Here is a 23190-nt window from a genome sequence, read left to right as displayed (position 1 = left end):
GCGACGCCGCCCTCGAGCCACCGGGTCTACCCCGAAAATCGCCGCGGACGCTCTGGTGATGACTCGCGAGGCCGAGCTAAGCGTGTTCTTTGACTCGGCCGATACCGGAGTGTATACACACGCGTTGCTCCTTATTGCGCCCTGTGGTTGCGCGCCGGGGGTTGTTGTTGTTGTTGTTGTTGTTTTTTCCCCCCATTGCGCGTGGTTTTTGATCCCCCTACCCCGATAGAGTCGAGGATGACGAGGTGCACCGGTGGTCGATCCTCGTTGCCGAGGACAGTGTTGTTGTTGTTTTCCGCTCGGTGGTGAGGCAGCGCCGTCGGATTGTGCGTATATTTTTGTGCTGTCTCGCGTGGTTCGACGAAGAAGGACGGCGTCGCGCGCTCGACCGATGCTGTTGAAAAAACTGATTGGGGTACGAGTATTGTGTTCCACTGAATACAGGATCGGCACTCGCGTCGGGTAGGTTGTTGGGTCTGTTTTTTTTTTTTTTTTTTTTTTTTCATTTGTTGTCGCGTCATTCTATTCCAATGGGAATCGTGGGGATTTTAGTTCATGTCAACTCGGGCCATTTACATTGGCCCTTGACGTCGATGAGTTGCTCTTTCGTTGCTCAAGTGTCATCTGGAATGATCGTGTGGTACATTCGAGTTTCTGTTGAATCTTGAAAAAAAAGTAATGTGAAAAACCTCGTAACGAACCCATGGGTTCAATAAATACGTGTTCGGATAAGATGTCGGTTACGTCTAAAATACAACACGTTCAATAATGAAAATTGATACCGGTTTCGCAGGCAACGTTGTTATTATACTTCGCACTGTCATCCGCAAAATGTTTGAAATGCTGTAATTTTTGCAGTGTACTGCTGGTACGAACATGAATGATATCGCCACGATGGGATCGTCGGAAGAGCACCACATTCATCACCAGCAAAACGATACCAGCTCCGAGCACCCAAGAAGTCCTTCGAGTCCATTGAGTATTCGTCACGGTAAATACAAGTTGTTCTTTTTTTCTTTTTTCTCTTCGAATTTCAATGTTAATCCGGACTATGGTAAAATCCAACTCGTGTTTTAACCAATTGTTTAACCCTTAGTTTAGATTGTTTCCTTTATTTTATATCAGATGAGAGGTACCGAGCAAAAAATGCATCTCAATCACGTATTTACAATCAGATATCCATCAAAACCCGTGCTTATCTCTGCGAACAAAGTCCCCATAAACGCACACTCTCGCGATGTAAAATCAATGGCCCACCCGATAAGTAAATCCGAAAAACGTGTCTGCAACGAGTATAAGTGTACCAGCGTCGCGCAAGTACATAATACAAAGTCGTCAACGCCCCGGAAGCACACCCCACGTCGGCCGGTCAATTTGAAAATTACCTCTCGCGGGCGTGCCTATAAAGTTCGGAGAATCAAATTACGTGATCGAAATGCCAAGTGGCGCCTTTAGGCCGTCGCAGTATCTGGCACGTGCCCGCGTGTATATAAAATAACTCCCACTCGCGTAGAGCCGCCGCCCCGTTCGTTCGCGTATAATCAACTTTACGCTGAGAAGAGGGAAATGCGGAACGACTGTACGTCGTACTTTCATAAGGATACTTTTTTTTTTTTTTTTCTTAAGGTCTTGTGCATCTTTGTGTATGTTCGTTTTTTTGCCAGTGCTTGGTGGAGCTTTTTTAATTCAACATTTTGCAAGAAACCAAAAATAGAAGTTTATTTATCATACTGGACTAAAAATGTGAAATCATAATTGTTGCCAGGTGGTTGACGGTCATTTCCGAAGTTACGTTTTCGTCGCATCTACATCCAAAGTCAATATACGTTACACCAAATATTTAAGATATTTGACGTTATATACTAGAAAAAAAAAAAAACGTCTTTTCGGGCTACTTTTCAAGTTACATACATATAAGGTATCACGTGTCAATCGGGAGATTTTTCTCCGGAAGTTGTGTCTCCTTTCACAGGAAAAATGATAAACATCTAGGCCTTGGGCTGTTACAACCCGACAATTAGATGTTATGATGTAATATTGAAATGTACATGACTTTGCCAAGGTGGAATATTAGATGGCTATTAGAGAAAAACACAGGACCGGCGTTTGATGTACAACGGATTCATATTCTCTTTCATCGACTTGATAAAATCAATTACACTCTCGTAACCCAAAATATCTCGAAACTTTAACGCTATGAGTCACTTTTAACTTCAGATTCTGATTTCACGCGAAAATAACCCTCAGCTCCCCACAATAAAACTTAGTCGTCATGCGACATACCTAATGGATTACGTATATAATCAAACCCTGATCATCTTCGTATTCACAAAACGTAAAAATGCCTTTCCCCGAGAACTCGCATCTAAAACCATATACGTTTATATATTCATAGCCCCACTCAATTACAAATCACTTATACGCAGGGGGTACACTGCACGACAATATACACTATGTATACGTAAGAGCGCGGCGCTATGCGAGCCATATTATATACACACGCACGACAAATGGTTCTGGTCCATTAGACAAATGAAATCTCTATCCATCTCTCGGTCCTTTTATACACACACACACACGTGCGCATAGGAATGTCGACCCCGAGGGGGTTGGCTAGAGTAAACAGGACGTGGGGGTGATCACACACAGTGGCGAAAACGATACAGTCGGCTCAAGGGGTTGCGTGATGGAAAGAGGGACCATAACTCAAGCAAATAAAAACGACACACTCGTGTCTACCTACAGTTGGTACACATCATTAATCTGTTTTCCGATTTTTACGGCATTTCGGGGGGGGGGGGGTTCAAACTGATTTTCGTTTTTTTTTTCTCATCTGCAAAGTAAAAAAAATAATAACCCCAAGAATGTTTAAAACCACTTGAACGAATGAACACCCAGAGCTCATAATAACCACCACTGGGCCGCCCGGAGCCCGTATAAAAAATAGGAAAGAAAGGGCCATAATATATATATTTTCCCCGCGCACTCTCTCGGAGGTACGATAAAAGCCCACGCAAATACAACATACCGAAACACGGGCAAAATGTATGTACAGTATAAAAAAAAGCTTCCGTTCAAAGAGAGAGCGGGGGGGGTGGGGGAGAGTCCTGAGTCGCAAGAGCGAAAAAGCCCGATGGGTGTACGGAGGCAAAGTGAGAGATTGCAGGCAGCGTATATATATATAGGTACCCGGCTGTGGAAAGCAAGGGCGTCAAATTTCATTAGCATATCAATGCTGGTGCTCTCTCTCTCTCGGAGCTTTCCGCCGCACCTGCGTCACCGCTCTCTTTTTCCGTACCCACCCCCTCCTTTTGCTCTTTGTATATATACCTATTTGCCTCCGCGCCACCGACTCATCCTATTACAGGATCATTGGGGGCAGCAATGGTATATATATATATATGTATGTACGCGAAATAAATTGCCACGAGGAATGATGGCACAAGGAGACTTTGTACCTCTGTTGAAGCTACACTTTCTTCTCTTTGCTGTCGATGCTGCGTCTGTTTGCAATGTTTGATCGCCGACTTAAGTAGTGGCTATATATGGGCTTACGCGTACTTCATTGCGGCTGACATCCTCTCTTGCTTTTCTTTTTTTTTTTTTTCCAGTACTCGTAAGATGCGAGGTTTTTCTCGACATTTATCTCTTTGATGGAAACATTTTTTCCAAACATTCGGTCCTTTGGACCAAACATCAATTTTTTTTTATTGTGCCTGTACCGATTGATGAAAAATTATCCAAGGGAACACCAAACGCAAAAGTGTGGGCGTGACAAAAACAATCCGCACAAGAAAGAAGAAGAAGAAGAAAAAAGATACGAAGACGCACGAGTATCAGCCCCGAGCGAAAACAAACAAGGAGATCTACCGTGGCTTCTTTCTCTCGCAAAAGATGGATCTCCCGTCGCAATTGTTGCACGTATACCGGGTCCCCCTCCCCTCACGTCTCGAGGTGGGATTTGGGCTGTCGCGTTGTTTGACAAACGGCATTTACATGAGAAAATAAGTTGGAGAGAAAAATAAGCTCAAGAATAAGTTACACGCGGACCCTTTTCGATTCCCCGCATTTTTTTTTTCGACTGGTCTCATCCCCCAAACACCACAATCGTAGTTTCGTTAACAAATGTACCAAACACGTGCTTGCTCCTTTGTACGTGTTGTTGTTGTTGTTTTTTTTTTTTTTTTTTTTTTTCATTGCCAAAATCATTCCGAAAGTAGAAAAAAAAGAAAAGTTTCAACAAATTCATCCATCGAGTCAAAAACCCATCGCTTATCGACTTGGTCGAACGCGCGTTCTACAACGTGTCCACCCCCATCGCGCCACACACCGATTCATAAATAATACATGTGTATTCCAATTCACCGGGAAGTCTTCGAGTGCAGAGGGCAAAAAGCGAAGAGAGGCGAATCGAGCTGGAAGAAATTAGAGCTCCGTACCTATATGTACAACGACGACGTTCTTACAAATGTACATACACAGACCCAGCAGCGAAAGGGATCAGATGGAAGAGGTAGTTGTGCACGGGGAAGCCAAAAGAGCCCAGCAAACATCTGCGAGTCGTCGTGGAGGGTATATATATAGAGAGCGAAATGCGATTTCGAGGGAGACTATGGTGGTATAAGGTGGAGGGGATGGGGGTTGACGGGCCGAGGCACCATATACTCTCTCTGGGAGCACAGCCGCCACTTATTTTATTAGTCACGCTTTTCATTAGGGCGTGATTTGATGGAATTATATTTATTGTCGTCCTTGCGCCTCTCGTGGATTGCGCTGCTCCGTGTCGTATATACACAAAAGAGAACCCGCTGGGTTCTTTGCAACTGTGTACATGAGAGTAAAGTGTACATAGGGAAGGTGGCAGAGCGGACTGAGTGAATCGTAAATAAGAACGAGGATGTAACAGTGGATGGAATATTGGGTAGACGGTTACCGTGGTGGATTGCAAAAAAGATGATGTTCCGTTTTACAACACTTGAAGAGAAAAAATTAGCCGCATGTAATTGGGACAGGTGATAAAAAAAAAACATTAATCAGGTGTGATACATTCGAAGATACCCAATCAAAGTAAATATTTACATACAAAGATTAGTGCTTACCCAATACGCTTAGAACATCACGTTTGACTAAGACTATGTGCAAGTAAAACCCCTTGTTGCATTATTCGTGTCACTGATATTAAAATTTATTAACAAACGCAAGTTAAGACACCGAGCTCAGCTTACTTGGTGGAACATTCCACATTTTTTGACTTAACTTAACAACCGTTAGAATCCTCCAATCAGTTATTTATCCAATAACCTTTGGTCTGGAACAGGGTTTAATGAGATTCCACCGTAATGTCGCAACCCATCCTTAAAAAGGCACTGTACAACTTGTCGACAGATTCGGCAGAGAGTAGCGTGATCTCGCCCGGCCTGCCAGAACGCTACAGCCCATCCCTGACATCACCAACGACCGGCCCCAGTGCCAGCGGCGGCCACCAACACCATGACCCCTACGGGTCTCGCTCGGTCCAGGAGTGCCCGATACCGCTCTGCCGAGGCCTGGGTCCCGAGGCCTTTCCACTCGCCCGCTCGCCCTACCTCACGGCCCTGGAGAACGGCCACCCGCACATGCTGGCCACCCAGGTGGCCCACCACCACCCCCAGCATCCGTCACCCGTTCATCATCCCATTGTCCACCAACAGTCCAGCCACCAAACCCGGGAACAACAGCAACAACAGAACCAACAAAGCCACGGGCATCAGACCGGCAAACAACCCAGGAGCTTGGGACTGATTTGCGTCGTCTGCGGGGACACGAGCTCCGGCAAGCACTACGGGATACTGGCGTGCAACGGCTGCAGTGGCTTCTTCAAGAGGAGCGTCAGGAGGAAACTCATATACAGGTGGGTGTTTTTTTTTGTTATCAATCGTACAGGGTTGGGTCTTTGAAGCACCAAATTGACAGTCAAAGATGATTACACTCGTTCTTTTGCTTTGACCATTTATTAACATCCATACGTATATTACACGTTTCGTACGGGAGACAAAGTCGTCCACCGGTTCTGTCTAATCCTTCTCGCGAGAGGTTAAACGGTGGGTGATGGCCCATCTGGGTGCCCCTTCTCGGACAATAAAACGCCACGCTGCACGCGAGCATCGCGAACCACCGCGCACACCCAGAGAAACTGTGAACACATACACACAAAGTAAAGAGAGGGAGAGACTCCACTTGGGCCGAAAGTTGTGCATGTACACGGGGATGTATATGCGCCATGTGGCACCGTTCAAGTGGGCTTAACCCGTAGCTGGATAGCGATCTCTTCTGAAATTGATCCCCACGCGAGGTGGGCACGCGTTATATTATGGCCATGTACACACGGCGAGGCGAGGATTTTTGCGTGCCGGGCCCCCACGGGGTTCGAACTATTTAGCCTTCCCTCGGGGGAACGGACCATCCACATCCATCCATCCATCTCCATTGGATCCCTCTTAACTGAAATCACTGTCTTTTTTCCTGGGTTTTTTTTTTCTTTCTTCCTCGTTGCTGGTGTATGTTGTTGTTATTTGTATTTAATCGTCACACGTCCCTACGTGAATACAATTTTTTTAGTTTTCTTTTTTCATTGATTCTACGATAAATGGCGTATTTGATGTGTTCCCGAGACGTAACGTCGCAAGGATGGGATGTTTAAAATGTTTGAATACGCAAGTCACGCTTGAATCCCTGCGGACGGGGGGTATACAGTACTCCGAGGACCACTTGTCGATCTGGAAACAATTAACTTCCACGTAAATACAAATAGGTCCCGGCAATCGATTCGATTTTTTTTATTTCTCCGACGAGGCCTCATCGGGATGAAATAAATTGTTAATTCCCACAAAAGTGCAGGATAAACCGATTTTTCATCAAAGTCCCCGTCCACGTTGTAATAGTTCCGAAGAAAAGAAAGAAGAAGAAGAAAAAAAAAACCGGAGCAAAACCGATCATCCACATCGCCGCGTGCCGATAAGTCCCAATCCGATTATACACACACGCAGTAGCACAGAAGCGCAGCTCTCGATTAATTTGAATCTCCATCGTCATCAGAATTCAAAGCGACACCTGTTAGCCTCTCATCGCCAGCCGCATCATCCGACCGCACGCATGTATATTCTAAAGCTGTATATACCGATGGCCCAGAGATCCACATATTATACACGCGAAAGATGCGCAGATGGACGTGTTGTTGTACACTCAGGAATCACACAATGTCTGGGTATAAACGTGGTTCGTTTTTTGCCCGAGGGAGTCCTTGAATGCACAAGAAGCGTGAGATGAGCTCTACTTTTTTGATGCAATCGGCGAATCGGTAGACAAGCGGTGGTTTTGTTCGTAATTTGTCTCGAATGAAGATCGTTACGGGACTATTTGAGAAGCGTCTCACAATGGGCATCCATTTCATTACAAGGTATCTTTAGGATTCAAATTCTTTTCATTTTCCACTTAGCTTTTATTCTCTAAATGTAACCTCTTGGACCCCATAGCATGCTTGAAAATGCAAGTTCTAAATCCTTGGCGTTACGAAAGGTGTGTGGATAGGACCCTATAAAAATCGCGAGGGTAATAAAACTTGTACTGCTGCATTATAGGGAGCGACATTTAGGGTAAATTAAGCTTAAACATTTTGCGTTGTAACGAGAATTTTAGCACGTAAAATCGTGGATTATTCGAGTTAAGGGGTTGGAACACACTTTATAAAAAGGCCTACGAGGCCCCAATGATTCATTGCTCAATTTTAGATTGGTAGAAGTAAAAGTACTCTCGAGGTTGCATTTGCATTCACGGTACGAATGATTGTTTTCGCTATAAAATAACCAATTCTGTGCGTACGTATCGAACAAAAATGAAATCAAAACAATTTTATGACGCGAAAACGCCACATCCTCGCTCGCTCGAAAAGTATGTATGTATGTATATTCTGTCAAATCCTCCAGCAGCCCAAACAGTCAGATGGCCGCTTACGGGCTGAGGGCCTCTTCAGAAGCTTCGCACAGATAACCAATTATCCGAGGGATCCACGTATACGTACCCCCCCCCCTTCCGATGTATCTCGTCCATGTACGGGTAACTCTCGACTCGGCTGCTTCGACGATGCGACAGATGCGACAAAGCTATACTCGAAATCACCTTGGATTAGCGAACAGAGGTCCTGCGTTGATATTGTTTGTTTATGCAATGATTTCCGATGGGCTTTGACAGTGGGCGTGAATATTATGGGCGAGGGGATCGTCTTGGCCAACATTTTTCGTGCAAACAATGCCTGTTGGAGTGACGTTTACTCAATACTCTTTTGTTCGAGGTAAATTTCCTTTTTATTACATTGACGACCGAGATGTGGTCAAAAAACCATCCTCTACAAAATAAAATTCCTTTGAATTAAATAAAATCAAAAGTATCGCAACAAAGCGCGCAGTTTGTGCCATTTTCACGCTTGCAAAATTACAATCAAAGTATCCCCAAACAAGCTTCAACTTCCATAACGACGCTTTCTCGTGACTATTAAAATTCCACAGTTCGATGCACTCCAGTGACATCATCTATAATTTACTCGCTCTACATCACAATTTTCATTGATGTTTTTGAGTATCATCATTTTTAAAAATCCTTTGTAGGTACTATAGCACCCAAGTGTGAGCCAATAACCCTCTTAAACAGTTTAACCTGCGACTAATTGGATGCTCGAAAAACCTCCACGTTTCAGCCCATAAAAGCCAAATATTCCAACCATTTGAGAAAAAAAAAAAAAAAGATCTCGAGACGTGCACCACTCGCGAAACATACATTCCACCGTTCCACCCTTGCCGCACCATTTGACCGAGGCCATTATACACACACGTGTGCATAATGTATATGTATGAATAACCGAATGAAGAGACCGCAGTAGCGCGTTAACGCGGCAAATATGTATATCATATCGAAACAGCGCGAGCGGATCATACGCCGCCGGGCCGTAACTCGATAACGTTAACCACAAGCCCAACGGGTATACACGTATATATGTATACGTGCACGAGGGGTGGGTGGGCCGCAGGTATACAGACACCGAAACAAAAAGGGAATACGAAAAAAAAGAGTCAGAGTAGAAGAAGAAGAAGAGCTGGGAGTGTAAATGTAGAAAGGGTCGTCGGAGGCCCGAGGGCTCAGTCGGGGCGTGAACGCAAATCAATTTGCACAAGGGGGGGTTGAGAGAGTGCACACCGACTCGTGGGGTTGGAGCGCGACCCCTCCTGTGACGGATCTCTCCCTTTTATACGTTGTCCAGGGCAAAAGAGAGAGAGAGAGAGAGCGAGTTATGAGGATGGAAAGTACACACACAATGCGTTTTAATAACCGGGCTGGATGTCCGAGGCTACCCCCCACCCCCTCCCTTCGTTTCGATGATGTGTGTATATCTGCGGCTGATTTGAAGGAGATGATGCTCAAGTTGGCGGAAGCTTGTGGTTACATTGTACTGCACGTATGATGCGTGCACGTATATATATGAACTCGGATGGATGGGTTTGCCTTTGGGACGTTGACGGGGCGATTTGACGAGACGTCGCTACGGTGTATAGAGTTCGGTAATTGATTGTAACATTACGCAATCATTGGATAATTTGTTTCGAACATTTCAATAGTCACATGATTATTTGTGGTATACATATACCCAGGGTCACTAGAACACGTCCACAAGTTTGGATTTCCTACATGACTTGGAAACCCCGCGATCGTACAATGCGTCCAGGGGGTTCAAAACATTTTGACTCGAAGCAGCGTGAAAAAAAAAAAAAAAAAAAAAAAAAGGAATCAAACAAACAATAGGATAAACCTTACCACTCTCTCTCTCTTTGCTACGAGAAGATCCACGCATATACGTAATGCAGAAAACTCGTACACGCCGGAGGCACTACTGGTATACGTATATGCATACGTACCCCCAGCTGGGTCTTTTTCCTCTCGCACGAGTGTACGTCACTTTTCTGTGTCGTTTACATACACGTGACACGCTCGTGAGAGGCACGACCCCCCCGTGTATAGGTACATGCGCCCGTGAACAATGCCGTAATGACGTGGAAGAACATTTCTCGTGGCTGCTCTCTGCAGCAGCGGAGGCGTGACGGCCCTTTGGCGACGGCACACGTCTCTTATCGACACTTTTTTTTCTTTTCTTCTTCTTCTCTTTTTTTTTTTTTTTTTTTGTTGTTATAGTGGCAGAACTTGTTGTCTCGGGCATCTATTAATTGATTTGGAGTACAAAACAACCCAAATAATTGCTTGGTGCAATAAAAGTACATGAGCACATCGCTTTGTTTTGAGCTCTAGTTTTTTCCAATGTCCTCCGAACCATCATCCTTCATCAGCATCCTAATTTGACGGGTAAGTCCAAAAAGTAGTTGATATCAAGCGAGACGAATTTCATCCGAATCAATCGACACGGACAGCCTCTGTCCGTACACGTATGTATATACATACATTGGGGGATGGTTGTCGATTCTGGGGGCACTTGCCGAATCGAGAGTAGAGATGCGACGAGGCATCGGCCGAATTTAATTATATATATTCTCGTTGTTGCGGCACTAACTCCATCAGTGCGCGTGTACGTGGACATCTCGATTGTCGATTTGTTCGGAGGACGACCCTTGGAGTTGTAGCGGAAACTCGTCGGGGTTGATGGTCACGTATACCCACTTCTTATCGGCCCCGGTCTCTGTATTAGTGACGGAAAAGGACTTTTTTTGACTCTCAATACCCGCAGTGTCTTCGTTCTTCCAAGTTCCGTTTTGTGCCTTTATAACATGTTGGTCAATGCAAATGAAGTTTTAGTTTTTTCAAAGCTCTCACTTGGTTTATACCAACGAATTACAAAAGAAATGATACCTAAATCCGAATCACAATTGCGTCTTCCACCTAAATTAGAATAAGTCCATTTTGCAACCCTAAACCTTTTGATTTGTGTGTTTTATCTTAGTTGTAAAAATTACTTGTTGAATATCCATGCGATACAATTACACTTTTGAGAATACCTATTGATCTCCCGTAACTAAAAAACGATGGCAATTGATGAAAAAAAATCTTTGATCCAATATAATATAACTTTAAATAACGCTGGAAAAAAAAAAAACTTCAACGCGTGTTCAAACACTTTGTTTTGTTTCCTTGTTGCAGATGTCAAGCCGGAACGGGTCGATGCATAGTGGACAAGGCACATCGCAATCAGTGCCAGGCGTGCAGGCTGAAAAAGTGCATGCAAATGGGAATGAACAAGGACGGTGAGTACTTTTGCGAGCGTATATATATTGTTGGCAAAATAGAAATAAAAGACTGAGCGGGCGCTCGGTATCAAACGCGTCTGTCTATACTAGTAGGTACATATATATATATTATATGGTAGTCCGTTTCCCCCTACACCAGTTACCAGCTCCTCCGTTCTGTCATTTTAATTTACATACGTAATTCCTTTGAAAGGCTCGACAATGAGGTTACGTTTGATTGTAGTCCGGAGGAGGAGAGGATTATCCGCAGAGAGAAAGAGGGAAACGCGCGCGTGATGTGTGTATAATTTTTTTTTTTCTTTTTTTTCGGACTTGCGTGGGGCGCTCTATTATTGGTATAGAATCGTGGGACTAACATTCGGATGATGAATAGTTGTAGTGAGAAACGTTTTTGAAAAATCCGAAGCCAAACGGATATTTTAGAAGAAGAAAAAATATCAGTAAAAGTAAAAGAATAGACGATCAGAGCATAAAATTGGTACTTTCGATTCCTCAAACTTTAAATGTATATGAAGGTTATCTTAGTCCAACTACGAAAACTGCCGCAAAATGGTCCCTCGGACCAAATAATGAAATTTTAAAAAATATGACATATTTTCGAAAAATATACAATGACATCTTTTTTGGAGCGAAAAATTTGACCTTTTTTACACATATTAAAATACGAAATATTTATTTCAACGATTCCCGTACGCATTACCGAATGATAACTTACGGATTCAAAGACACTTTCAACGATACCTTTACTAATTCCGACCAAAGCTAGTAAACATTTGGCAAAGATTTTTAGTTTATCAATCCGCATTGAAACGCCGAAAAGGATTCACAATCGATATTTGAGCGCTCCAATACTCCTATAAAATACTATACGAGAGCCAGACTAAGAGACACATACCAGATCGTAAAAGTTAGGGACGTCACGTCGGAAGTGCTCTTCCTCTGGAGGCAATCGCAAAAATCAATCAGTTTCCGCGTAAGTGCGATAAAAGTGAAAGAAAAAGGGTGGGGGGGTAGCGCCGGGGAGAAAATCGCGATGGGGTCGAGAAACCGAGGCGAGAGGAAATAAAGCTCAGCCCGAGCTTTCGCCCCAACTTTGCCAAAGAGCCGGCATCCACCCCTGTACGCCCAGCCATTACATTATCCCTCTCTTTCTTATTTCTCTCTCGTTTTTTTTTTTACCTTTTTCCTTTTTCGCCCCTCCTGGGCGCTGTAACTTTCTTATTGCCGAACTTGATGTCGTAAAGAGGAATTGGATCGGATCCCGAGTCCCATCCCCCACGCCCCCTGTGCTTCTCTTCTTTTATCCCTCGGCGGTGGATAGATCGGGCTTTTTTGGCGGGGGGATAGAGACGGAGCTTGCAAGCTCGAAGCTTTGATGGCATTGCTGCTGCTGAGGTCGACACGGAAATGGCGTCCGTCGCCTCGATGCCGGGATGGTTCTGCCGTTTTTTTATTTCCTATTTCTATCGGGGCTGCTTTAAACAACGTTAGCCGGGGTTTACTGGTGACGTTTTCAATTGTGAATGCTTGTGGCTTTGTGACGTAAAAGATCGTCTGGCTATAGTTTACACTTGTGGATTGAGTTCTATATCCTGAAGAAATGTGGTTTTGGGTATACACCTAATTGCAACGAAAAAAAAAAAAGGTATATTAAAAACGAGATATCTTATTTAGTGGGGTGCAAAATAAAGCAATGTAATAATGTCATTTTCCATATAATTTTTTTTTCCTTTTAAATTTTGTTTATAAAGTTATTAGTATATTGTAGTAGACTGCGGTCACTACGGTTATTTATGCACGATCAAAAAAAACATCCCCTACCCTTCATAATTTTCATTATTGGTTAAAAAAACGGCACTTTGTTGGACAGAAAAATTTACGCGACTCGCAATGAAAAATAAATTTTCCTTCGTTCCTTAAAATATCACATCAGTGATCTACCAATGCCTCCAGAAAAAAAAAAAACCTCTCCCAAACCCACAACCACCCCCCGCGTATCCGCGGTCGATCATCGTCCAAAAAGTGATTCGGTCCACTGTTAACTCAGACACCGGCATAAAGCGCAATTAAGCTCATTACACGTATATAGTATCAGCACACACGTGTATACCTATGTATATACGTATATGCGTGCAACCACACGCTCGGTAAACACACGCGCGCGAAGCTGGCGGTCGTTAGCGTAACTTTGGTGTGTGCCACAGTGGTCGCGTGCACGTGTATATATACATATGACAACCCCGAACCGAGACTCCAAGGGTTAATTGGAAGAAATAAACGTATGCAGAGAAGAAAGAGGGATGCGCGTGTCTGCGGCTGGATGGCCAAAGCCGCACTGCACGACGCTTCGATCGTGATTTCGGCACGTCTGTACCTTCATGTCACTTTTTTTTTTTTTTAATCCCAAGGGATGGACGAAATTCCATGAATCGTGTCAATCGATTTCTTCGTACAGATTTCTATGAGATTTACACAAACTTGTGATTAACATGCCAATTAACAACCGAGCGTGTTTACGAGGCAAATCGGCGTTTCCTCGCGTTATTAAAATTATAATTTGTCGAGCATAAAAACCCTCTCTGAAAAAAAAAAAAAAAAAAAAAAGGTCCCCGCACCCCTTGCTTTGACCCACACGCACGCGCCGCGTCTTTCTTTCTAACTAGTTGCGCAGAAACGGACCGCCCGTCGTTCCATGCAAATTGGAGCAAAAGACCGAGCGTTTACCTCAACGCCCACCAACCGCCGACGTTGTCACCGACTGCATAACAGCCGCATCTACGCGTGAAATGCCGAGGAGGAACGAAACAAAAAGAAAAAACAAGAGAAGGGTTGGTTAGCGTGCGCACGTAGGATGAACCAAAAAAATAAGCTCGCACACGCCGAAGGAGACGAAGAAAGGGCTGGGAAAAGCCGCGGGATAAGAGAGATGCGTGCGTGCCCCGGCGCTTATTAAGTTTAGTTGCTCGGCGGACCGCAGCGGTCGAGGGGGCGGAGGCGAGCTCACGTTTTCTTCTCTCCTTTTTTTTCTTCTTTTTCATAATTATGAAGAACAAAGAATTCACATTGTGCCGAGGGAGGGGGACTTTTGCCTGGATAAGGTTTTTTTTCTCCCGCGTGGCTGCTTTGTGCTTTGAAACGTTAAAATGAGGTTTTTCCTTTGCCGAGTGGCTTTTCCAATTTTTAATTCATAAGCCCATCTTGGGGCACGTGCTTTTTCACCTGCTATACATCATTATTGTTGTTAATATGATGCAATTATTTTTAAAACACGAGTGAAAAGTTCATACGGTCCAAGGATAGCTCTTCGTTCGATTTGGCTGATGCTCTGTGATCGAAAACTTTGAAACGAGATTGCCCGTATTGTACATAACCATTGAAATAATATCTTTCAACAAGTTGCTCGCGTTCTATAACTCTTAACTGCCATGCTTCCTGCCAAGCAATTTTTTTTTTTTTTTTTAGAAAGTACGAGTTCCAATTTATTGTTCCAATAATTTAAAACATTGATAAGAAGTATCAAGTCACGAATTTTGCAAACAATGTTGTTTTGTTACTATCATTGTGGAAAAACGCCAGAGTATATTTTTCGATTTGTTTTTTGTTTTCCTGTGAATTCCAAGTCCAGCGGACAAAGACTAAAATAGCGCGCCTCGTATGACAATGGTTTACGCAACAAGCACTTGAACCGGGTTGTTTTCATCGAACGCGAGAATATTGTCGCACGAGTCGATACTTTCCCTCTGGATTACGTAAAACTTACCGCACACCTGCGAGTAGACGCTTCTTTGTGTAAAAGTATCATTGCAAAAAACATCGATATCAAAACTCTTGGGTGTGGGGGGGTCTAAGATATACATATACCTATGGCAAAAGGAGGCGATCGATGGACATCGTAATGTTTTTCCTCTCGCGTTGTTAGCTCATCTCCTCGCAACGATGAGACGCACAGTTTTTAGTACAGCGACTTGGCAGCACCAGTACAGTATAATATTAGTACACCTAATACATAACGGCGAGTTGCGCAATGACCCTCCGTACCTGCCTATACATATAAACATCCACCCCGTCGCACAATACACTGCACGTTACATACACAATGCATCTGATTTCTGTCTGGCTCTCTTTTGCGCCCTACTGTCAGAAACAGCAGTGGTCCGTATTTACCGTATACTCTCGCTGTCTTCGGATGGATACGTATATGTACATACTCCCCGTGGTTGCCTACCTCAGAGAGAGAGAGAGAGAGGGGTGGTCGTAACCGGGCGTTACGCGAACTTGACGAAAATCCGAGCAAGTTTACTCGGTCCGTCACCGAGACATCATGGACATGAAAGACGGGAGGGGTGAACGAGAATAACATATATATATATGTGAAGAAGAACCAAGTTATTGTTGTTGCGATTTGCTAAACGCCCCCGTGATGTTACGTAATGGGAGACGGGAAGGGGAAGGGAGTTATTCAAGTGCAAATATTGGCTGCTGTTTTTTTTTTAATATACTTGATGGACGAAAATTAAGTTTTTTAGAGTAAAAAAGAATTTTTTTTTTTTTTTAATCGTGGGGTGTTTTTTATGCACTGCATGTTACTATTTTTCACTGAAAGATGTATAATGCAAAATAATACAGTTTAATTAACGACAAAACCTCAGAACCGTCTCTATTATACCGAAATTCATCGGAGCACCGGTAGATCTCGAGCATCACCTCCCGAAAAACGTCAACAAGGAGATGGGGAAAAAAAAAAAACCATCCCCGATACATCCAGCAACGAGATACAATTCAACAAGCTCAAAGCATGACCCTTTCCCCCGGCACGTAACGGCTCGCCCGTCGTTTTGCGCAAGACAGCTGTAATGGAAAGCAAAGACGCCCGTGGGCTATACGCGCTCGGGAAAGAGACTCCGTCGCGTCGCCCATCGGAAATTGGATTGACTTTAATTATCGGCTTTTCGCCCCTTCCCCCCCCCCTTCTCTCTCTTTTACTCTTTAGCACACGCGCACGACGCGCTCCTAATGATCCCCGCTCCCGCGTTCACTGATTTTTCCTTCTGCCTCGCCATGAATCTTACCGTGAATCACGCCTCGATGATTTCGTTTTCCAGCCGTGCAAAACGAGAGACAGCCACGCAACACGGCGACCATAAGGCCCGAGGCGCTCGTCGAAATGGACCAGGAGCGAGCCCTGCGCGAGGCTGCGGTGGCCGTCGGTGTTTTCGGGTGAGTATACAGTTACAGTTATTATTTTTGGAATGAATTGTCAACCTCCTCGAGTAAAAATGGCCCTCCGACACATGAGAATACAAACGAAGAAGAGCGAGCCGACCTCATGGAGGGTGGAAAAGCGAGTTTGCACGCCACGTTTGATCTCGCGGTCAAGACACCTTCCGAAGCTCGGATGGGGGGGGGAGGGTCTCGTTGACGCGCCACGCTGAGCGTGATCTATCATAAAAAATTGCACCTTTGACCGGGCATGTATTTTATAATATGTGTGCTCGGAGTCGCGTTTCCATCCCTTCGGGTGGAAGTAATGGAAAATCCATATACATCGACCTAAGCGTCAGGAGGTAAAGTTGTATATGGCACTAGGTGCAGGGTGTGTGTGTGCATAATTTATATAGATCACGCAACGTGATATGTGCAGCAAATATACGTATAAGAGGCAAACGCAAGAACTGTCGAGCTCGGTCGTCTGAAAAAATATTCATCGATCGTTCGTGTATCAATGGTAAATGAAAAATGCTTTTATCGAGTAGAAACAAGTAAGTTTATTACTGCAAAATCACACGTACGTTCGTTCGCGCAATGGATTCCCTTTGTATATGTATATATGTATATATATATATATATAATAGCGTAGGTACCAACATGTAATAATAATACAAAAGTGTCTCGATTTCCCGTGACAATTTTTGTTGTGCGTCCGAACGGAAGAGAATCGACAGAGAGCGTTGTACGAGATGGACGACGGAAGGACAATTTCTCCGCATGTATTTGGTTTGCAAAAAAAAACCGAAAATCCCTACCTCAAGCGCGTGTTTATGCCCAGCAGGGCATTGCCACTGACGATGCTGGCAAATAGAGCTCTCGCCCTGTCGCTGGGCGATGGCTCGTCACCGGCGGACAATCGACGTCCAGCCGAGGACGGTAGCCTCGCGTCTCTGCCGGTACTGTAGCTCGGGGTTACCAACTGAGGCAGGGCGCTGCTCGTCTCCGCGGTGTCCCCGATGTGCCGTTCCATCCTCACGGGCTGGGCCAGCGGCTCCACGGTCGTGCGTATGTTGCCCTCGGACCTGCCGTACCTGGCGGTCAGCTGCAGCCTCGGCAGGAGCCTGTCCTCGTCCACAAAGTAGTTACCCCTCTTGAGGTTCTCCGACTTGGTCTTGCGTATTATGAGAGCGAAGCGCCGCTTTATGTCCTCGCGCAGTTGGCTCTCCTCCTCGGAGTCGACGCTGTTGTCGGTTGAGCGCCTCAGCGAGGACTCCTCGAGCATCTCGAGTAGCCGGCCGAACGACAAGCAGAGTTCCTCCATGGATTTCTGGCTTATCGACAGGTAACTCCGTGAGTCGCGCTCGCGGCGCCGTTGCGCCTCCTCCAGTTCCGATAGGTTGGATCTAGCGGCGCGTAGCTTCGACTCGGCGAATTCCCGCCGGGCGCGCTCCTCGGTCAGCGAGAGCTCGAGTCTGCGCTTGTCCTCGAGCAACTTGTCCCGCTCCTCTTGGCATTCCAGCAGCTCGTGTACGACCTGCTGGAGCCGCTGGGTTTCGGCGCTGGGCTCGTCGCCGGTCGACGTGTGTTGCGCCCGGTCGTCGGGAGCGGCGCTGACGTCGATCGCCGGCAAGCTACTGCTAACGTTGTTGTTTTGCGTCGGGTCAGCCAGAGTGTTCAGCTGGGACTGCAGGTCCAAGTGTAGGGACATCTTGGGAGTCTTGGGAGTCACCGCGGGGGGTAATAGCTGCAGCAGCTGTGGAAGCGAGAAACAAGTACTTAGGGTGAAAAGTTCTTTTTGTTGGTCGGGGTCCATACCTGTTGTGGCAGTAGTGGGGCTATTGAACGCGGAGGTGGCTTCATGGGCTGTCGACTGATTCGTTTGCTGTCGAGTACGGGGATCACGGGTAGCGTGGATTTCGTTCTCATCCTCTTGAACACCTGTGGCAGTGGCATGAGCAGAGGCTTTCTGTAGACAACGGGTGCCGGTGGCCTCTTGGCATGTCTGATGATGGCGCTCCTCGGCCTCGGGTGTCCGCTCTTGGCACCCGGACCGACTTCGTCCGACGATTTTTGTTTGCGTATGTTACCGGCGGAGACAGTGCGCTGCTTTACCGACCCCGAAGTCGACTCCTTCTGATGGGGCAGGTTCAGCCAGCGGTACTCGCTCTTTTTGCAACTCAGCTCGTTGCGCTCCAGACGCCGGGCTATGTCGGCCAAGCTGTCCGCGCGCACGTCGCTGTTCAGACGCACATCGACCACCACAAGGGTCTGGTTTTGCTCGAGGAGTTGGATGATTTCGCGGCTTATGTCATCGGTCAGGCCGCACTGCTGAAGATCCAGAGCTTTAAACCAGAGACTGTCCCTTATCGCGTCGATTATACCTGGGTGGGAATGGCAACTGTGAAAGTGGTCGATAAAGCTGCAGAAGAGCCTCTCGTCTTGCCATACGATCCCTACCGATAACAGCCTCGTTGCCGAGCTTGACGTTCCCGTTGAGCGTCAGCCTCCTCAGACCCGGCATGTTCTCCAGTTTGGGTTCCCTGTATCGCAATGACTGTTTCCAGGCGTCGTGGTACAACGACAGCTTCTGCCTCGACAGGGCCGAGGCCAGGGCGGGACCCGAGACCCCGGTCAGGTCGCAGTGGCCCAAATTAAGGGACCTTATGCTCTGGACCTCGGCTATCGCGCGGCAGACTATCTCGCAGCCGGTGTCGCCTATGTGGCATCGTTGCAGCGACACGTGCTGCAGAGACTTGTTGCCCGCGAGCCCGTGGCAAAGAACGGCCAGGCAGTCCGGGGGCCAGGGTATACCCTCGAGCTCGAGACTCGTGAGAGAGCTCGAGTTGCGCGTGCATTGGGCCAGACTGTGGGAGAGGCACTCGAGGATGTAGCGCGACAGGACAACCGGCGCCTTGCCCACCGCTCGGGCCTTTGACTCCGAGTTCGCGTGGTCGAGGTGCTTGCGGTGCTGGTTCTTGACTCGCACGCTTATCGTTCTGTGGGGCGTATTAGATATCGAGTGCCTGAGTTGGGAAGGAGCACATGGTTAAGGTTCGAACCTCAGGGTGCGGTCGAGTGACAGTGAATTTAGGATGGGCGCCCAGTCGTCCAGTTTAATGCGATCGACGGTGAAGTCGAGCGCGTGGGGCAGAGTCACGCATATCGTCGGCAAAGGTCGGAGCCTCTGTTGCCGGCACAGCTCCATGTACACTGTGGCGAAGCTGTGGTCGCTCAGCACCGCCATGTTTGGCTCTGGGCTTTAGTTTTCCTTGTTGGTTAATTAAAAAACATCGATCGATTCACGCATGATTTTTGCCATATTTTTGTAGTGATGTATCGTTACTAACCTCAAAAATATGGATCGAATTAACCTTTAACTGAACGTTTTGTGGGCTTCATAACGATCGAGGGAGATGAACGGAAAAATCGGGTGTGGTGCTCGAAAAAAGGCTCGTTTACCTCGATACACTGTCGAACAATTTTTCAAGACAATGGCGCGATCCTTGATTTTCGACAACAATCAGCTTTTCGGCCGAAATAACGGACTACCCTTCCTACCGTCATTGGCGCGATTCCCGTGACTGCGTTGAAATTTACCGATAGCGACTGAAAGACAGGTGGCATGTCATTATTACGAATAATAGGGGGGGAAGGTTTTTTCCCACGTCCAACTCACCCAAAATCTGTGACGAGCGAAAATACGGCGTAGGAATGAGAGGAAAACATGGAGTTTTCACACGCGCTGTTGTTACTTTGTGGTTTTTAAAAATATAATAATTATAGAGTTGAAATGGTGTTACGGGCAAACAAAAAGAAAATAAATATTGCGAGGTGCAAGAGCGTGAGGTCTGAAGTTGGGCGCGGAAATTCAGAGAGGGTGCTTGTATATTTTTCATTCGAAAACGTCCCCCCGATCAGCAATAGCCGACCAGTGTGCTTTAACATTCAAATCTGTCGAATCATCGATTCAAACTATCTCTATATTAGTTAATATACTTGTAACGCAACAGTACGAAAAAATATGAGGCCAATTTTACGAGGGCAACCATCAGTGTGATGATTATTTCTTTGTTTTAACACAAAGCATGTATGGTACAAACTCCATTTACATCACCAGTGGGTGAATCAAGTTATCGTTCATAATGACAACACATTTGCATAACGATAATCACTCTGATTACAGATGTGCAGCAAAAATAATGTAATGAACAAAGACTCGCGTAACCCGTGCGAATTTGTTTGTTGTTCGCAGGCCACCGGTTTCCTTTGCAATGGCGAGGTACGCTGCCCCGCTACCCTTGCACACCACCGCGCCAACGTCGAACTCGACCACAGCACCGTTGACGCCCAAACAGGACAACGATGATGGTAAATATCGTTGAAAATTATTTTCTACGGTTGATGGTAAAAATATCGCTGGCAATTGTCCCAAGACACCAAGCATGCTTTTTTCCACTCAAACATGGACAAAATGAGAAACCAATTCAAGTTCATTGTTCAAACGAATGAGCGAGTTGTAAGAAATTTGTACGTTTCGCTTGTGTGTATGCCGATGTAGGCAATGCGTCGGAGGACAGCATAGACGTGACGAACGAGGAGCCCCTGACACCTCAGCCGCAACCGCAGCAGCCGCAGCATCAGCAACAGCAGCAACAGCACCAACATCAGCGCAACTCGCATCCGCTGCCCATTCCATCCCTCATATACAACCCACCGGCTACCGTCGAGACCGTGTACGAAGCGTCGGCGAGGTTGCTCTTCATGGCTGTCAAGTGGGCCAAGAATCTTCCCTCTTTCGCTAGCCTGGCCTTTCGCGATCAGGTGATTACCATCAATTGTTTTTTTTTTGTTTTTTTTTTTTTGTTTTTTTGTTTTTTTTTTTTTTAAACCATACACGGATCTGAGATTACTTTAAATAGACTAGACTGATCAATATATTAATTTTTACCACGGGCTCTTGCGACAGTGATTTAACATTTTTCAATGTACCTGGGCATTTTTTATCGTTTGGAACTTCAATAAGATAACGTGGATTGATGCGATATAAATTTTTTTAAAGATAAAGATTTTTAACAAATGGTTAAAACGCACGATGCCACAACTTGTGAAGCATAAATAAAAAAAAAAAAAAATAAAAAATAAAAAAACTGATGAATATATACAATAAACTCCGACTACAAAGTAATTGTAACAAACGATTAATAAATACTATGGAAAATCAAAATCCTTACAAATGCATGAGTAAACAAGTATCTAAATAAGCTTGAAAATTCCTTGTGGAAATGGTCATTTTTTAGTACCAAAAAAGAGTATACGAATTAGAAAAAAAGCCCCAAACCCAATTGATTTTCTTTTACGCGCGAATGGTAGGTATAACAAACAAAAAAAAAAAAATCATTGCCGAATCCCAGGTAATCCTGCTCGAAGAGGCCTGGTCGGAGCTGTTCCTCCTGAACGCGGTGCAATGGTGCCTGCCCCTCGAGTCTCCCCCGCTGTTCAGCGCCGCCGAACTATCGGCCCTCACGTTGTCCCCGCACTCGATCCATCCGCACTCGGGCCTCCACTTGACGCCCTCGGCCAAGTCGAATCAGGTCGCCGCGGACGTCAGGTACCTCCACGACATGCTCAACCGCTACAAAGCCGTCATGGTCGATCCGGCCGAGTTCGCCTGCATGAAGGCCATCATTCTCTTTCGCCCAGGTAACATTTTCAATGATAAATGAGTATCTGTTCGTTTTCGTGGTGCGTCACCCTCTTCTTGAATGACAAAATTCATTTTTCATTAAACAATAATCGTATCAACGGTCAGACCAACCATTTCATTTCCGAGGACAAAAAAAAAAAAAAAAAAAAAAAAAAAAATGTTGACAGAAACACGTGGCCTGAAAGACTCGAGCCAAATCGAAAATCTGCAGGACCAGGCGCAGGTGATGCTGGGCCAGCACACGCGTAGCCAGCAGCCCAGCAATCCGGCGCGCTTCGGTCGGCTGTTGCTTTTGCTGCCATTGTTGAGGAACGTGCCGGCCTCGAGGGTCGAGTTGATTTATTTTCACCGGACGATCGGCAATACGCCCATGGAAAAGGTGCTCTGCGACATGTACAAGAATTAATTGATTCGTACCCACGCATATATACATACATACATATATATATATATATATATATATATATACATCATGATACACACAGTGCACGCGAATTTGGATGCAAAACATAGATATATCATGTATACGTAATATATTATTACGAAATAGGTATGCAGTTGTTTGTATATAGATATAAATTATACGTATACATTGTAGGTAGGTCGTGTAACGTGTTAGGGTATACTACTTGTACGTATTAGGAGTGGTTCGATGCTGCTGTGGTGCCACGGAAGAAGGTATAATTTATGACTTGCTGAGTAACGAAAACCAAACTAATGTACACCGACGAGGAAACTATTATTTAATTGTCGATACTACTTGGATCGCATTTATTCATGGTTTTTCGGGATGATTTCGACACGGCGATGTTGCATCGAACGAATCGAAAAACGCGACAATCAAACCGTGACTTTCTATTTACTAATGACTCGGTAAGTCTTCTTCCTGGCGCATCGAATCAGCATACAAATGACTAAATGTGTGATAGACGTTATACAGTATTCTTGATTGATAATTTCTTTTTATCGACTAGTCAAACGTTTGTTTTTAATCTATAC

The 23190-nt window shown here is 45.4% G+C and overlaps 2 protein-coding genes across 2 annotated transcripts; one reads left to right on the top strand and one right to left on the bottom strand.

Moving 5' to 3' along the window:
* The first annotated feature begins 392 nt into the window (after window positions 1-392).
* LOC106639018 (photoreceptor-specific nuclear receptor) lies at window positions 393-22619 on the top strand. Its single transcript, XM_014352447.3, has 9 exons — window positions 393-415; window positions 859-991; window positions 5386-5890; window positions 11173-11276; window positions 16382-16496; window positions 20740-20855; window positions 21046-21308; window positions 21899-22187; window positions 22359-22619. Exons 2-9 carry the CDS (start codon window positions 877-879, stop codon window positions 22595-22597), a joined length of 1746 nt encoding a protein of 581 aa, XP_014207933.3. The 5' UTR covers window positions 393-415; window positions 859-876; the 3' UTR covers window positions 22598-22619.
* Window positions 17299-19731, bottom strand: LOC106639019 (uncharacterized). The gene is made up of 4 exons (XM_014352448.2): window positions 19547-19731; window positions 18945-19483; window positions 18303-18868; window positions 17299-18204 (listed from the first exon to the last, which is right to left on the bottom strand). Exons 1-4 carry the CDS (start codon window positions 19729-19731, stop codon window positions 17299-17301), a joined length of 2196 nt encoding a protein of 731 aa, XP_014207934.2.
* Window positions 22620-23190: the final 571 nt, after the last annotated feature.

The sequence above is a fragment of the Copidosoma floridanum genome, unplaced genomic scaffold, assembly GCF_036245765.1.
Source record: "Copidosoma floridanum isolate Cflo_tuat_1 unplaced genomic scaffold, Cflo_Japanese_pri ptg000007l, whole genome shotgun sequence".
NCBI lineage: Eukaryota > Metazoa > Arthropoda > Insecta > Hymenoptera > Encyrtidae > Copidosoma > Copidosoma floridanum.
Note: the sequence above shows the minus strand (reverse complement) of the source record. Positions and strands in the feature narration are given on the sequence as shown.

What these genes read in the sequence shown, in the direction of transcription:
- LOC106639018 (XM_014352447.3), top strand. Translation starts at nt 877, where the DNA reads ATGAATGATATCGCCACGATGGGATCGTCGGAAGAGCACCACATTCAT. An exon ending in AATGGGAATGAACAAGGACG is followed by an intron (nt 11,277 to 16,381) that starts GTGAGTACTTTT and finishes TTCGTTTTCCAG; the next exon opens with CCGTGCAAAACGAGAGACAG. An exon ending in GCCTGGCCTTTCGCGATCAG is followed by an intron (nt 21,309 to 21,898) that starts GTGATTACCATC and finishes GCCGAATCCCAG; the next exon opens with GTAATCCTGCTCGAAGAGGC.
- LOC106639019 (XM_014352448.2), bottom strand. Translation starts at nt 19,731, where the DNA reads ATGGCGGTGCTGAGCGACCACAGCTTCGCCACAGTGTACATGGAGCTG. An exon ending in TCACTCGACCGCACCCTGAG is followed by an intron (nt 19,484 to 19,546) that starts GTTCGAACCTTA and finishes TACGCCCCACAG; the next exon opens with AACGATAAGCGTGCGAGTCA. An exon ending in CGGCAACGAGGCTGTTATCG is followed by an intron (nt 18,869 to 18,944) that starts GTAGGGATCGTA and finishes ATTCCCACCCAG; the next exon opens with GTATAATCGACGCGATAAGG.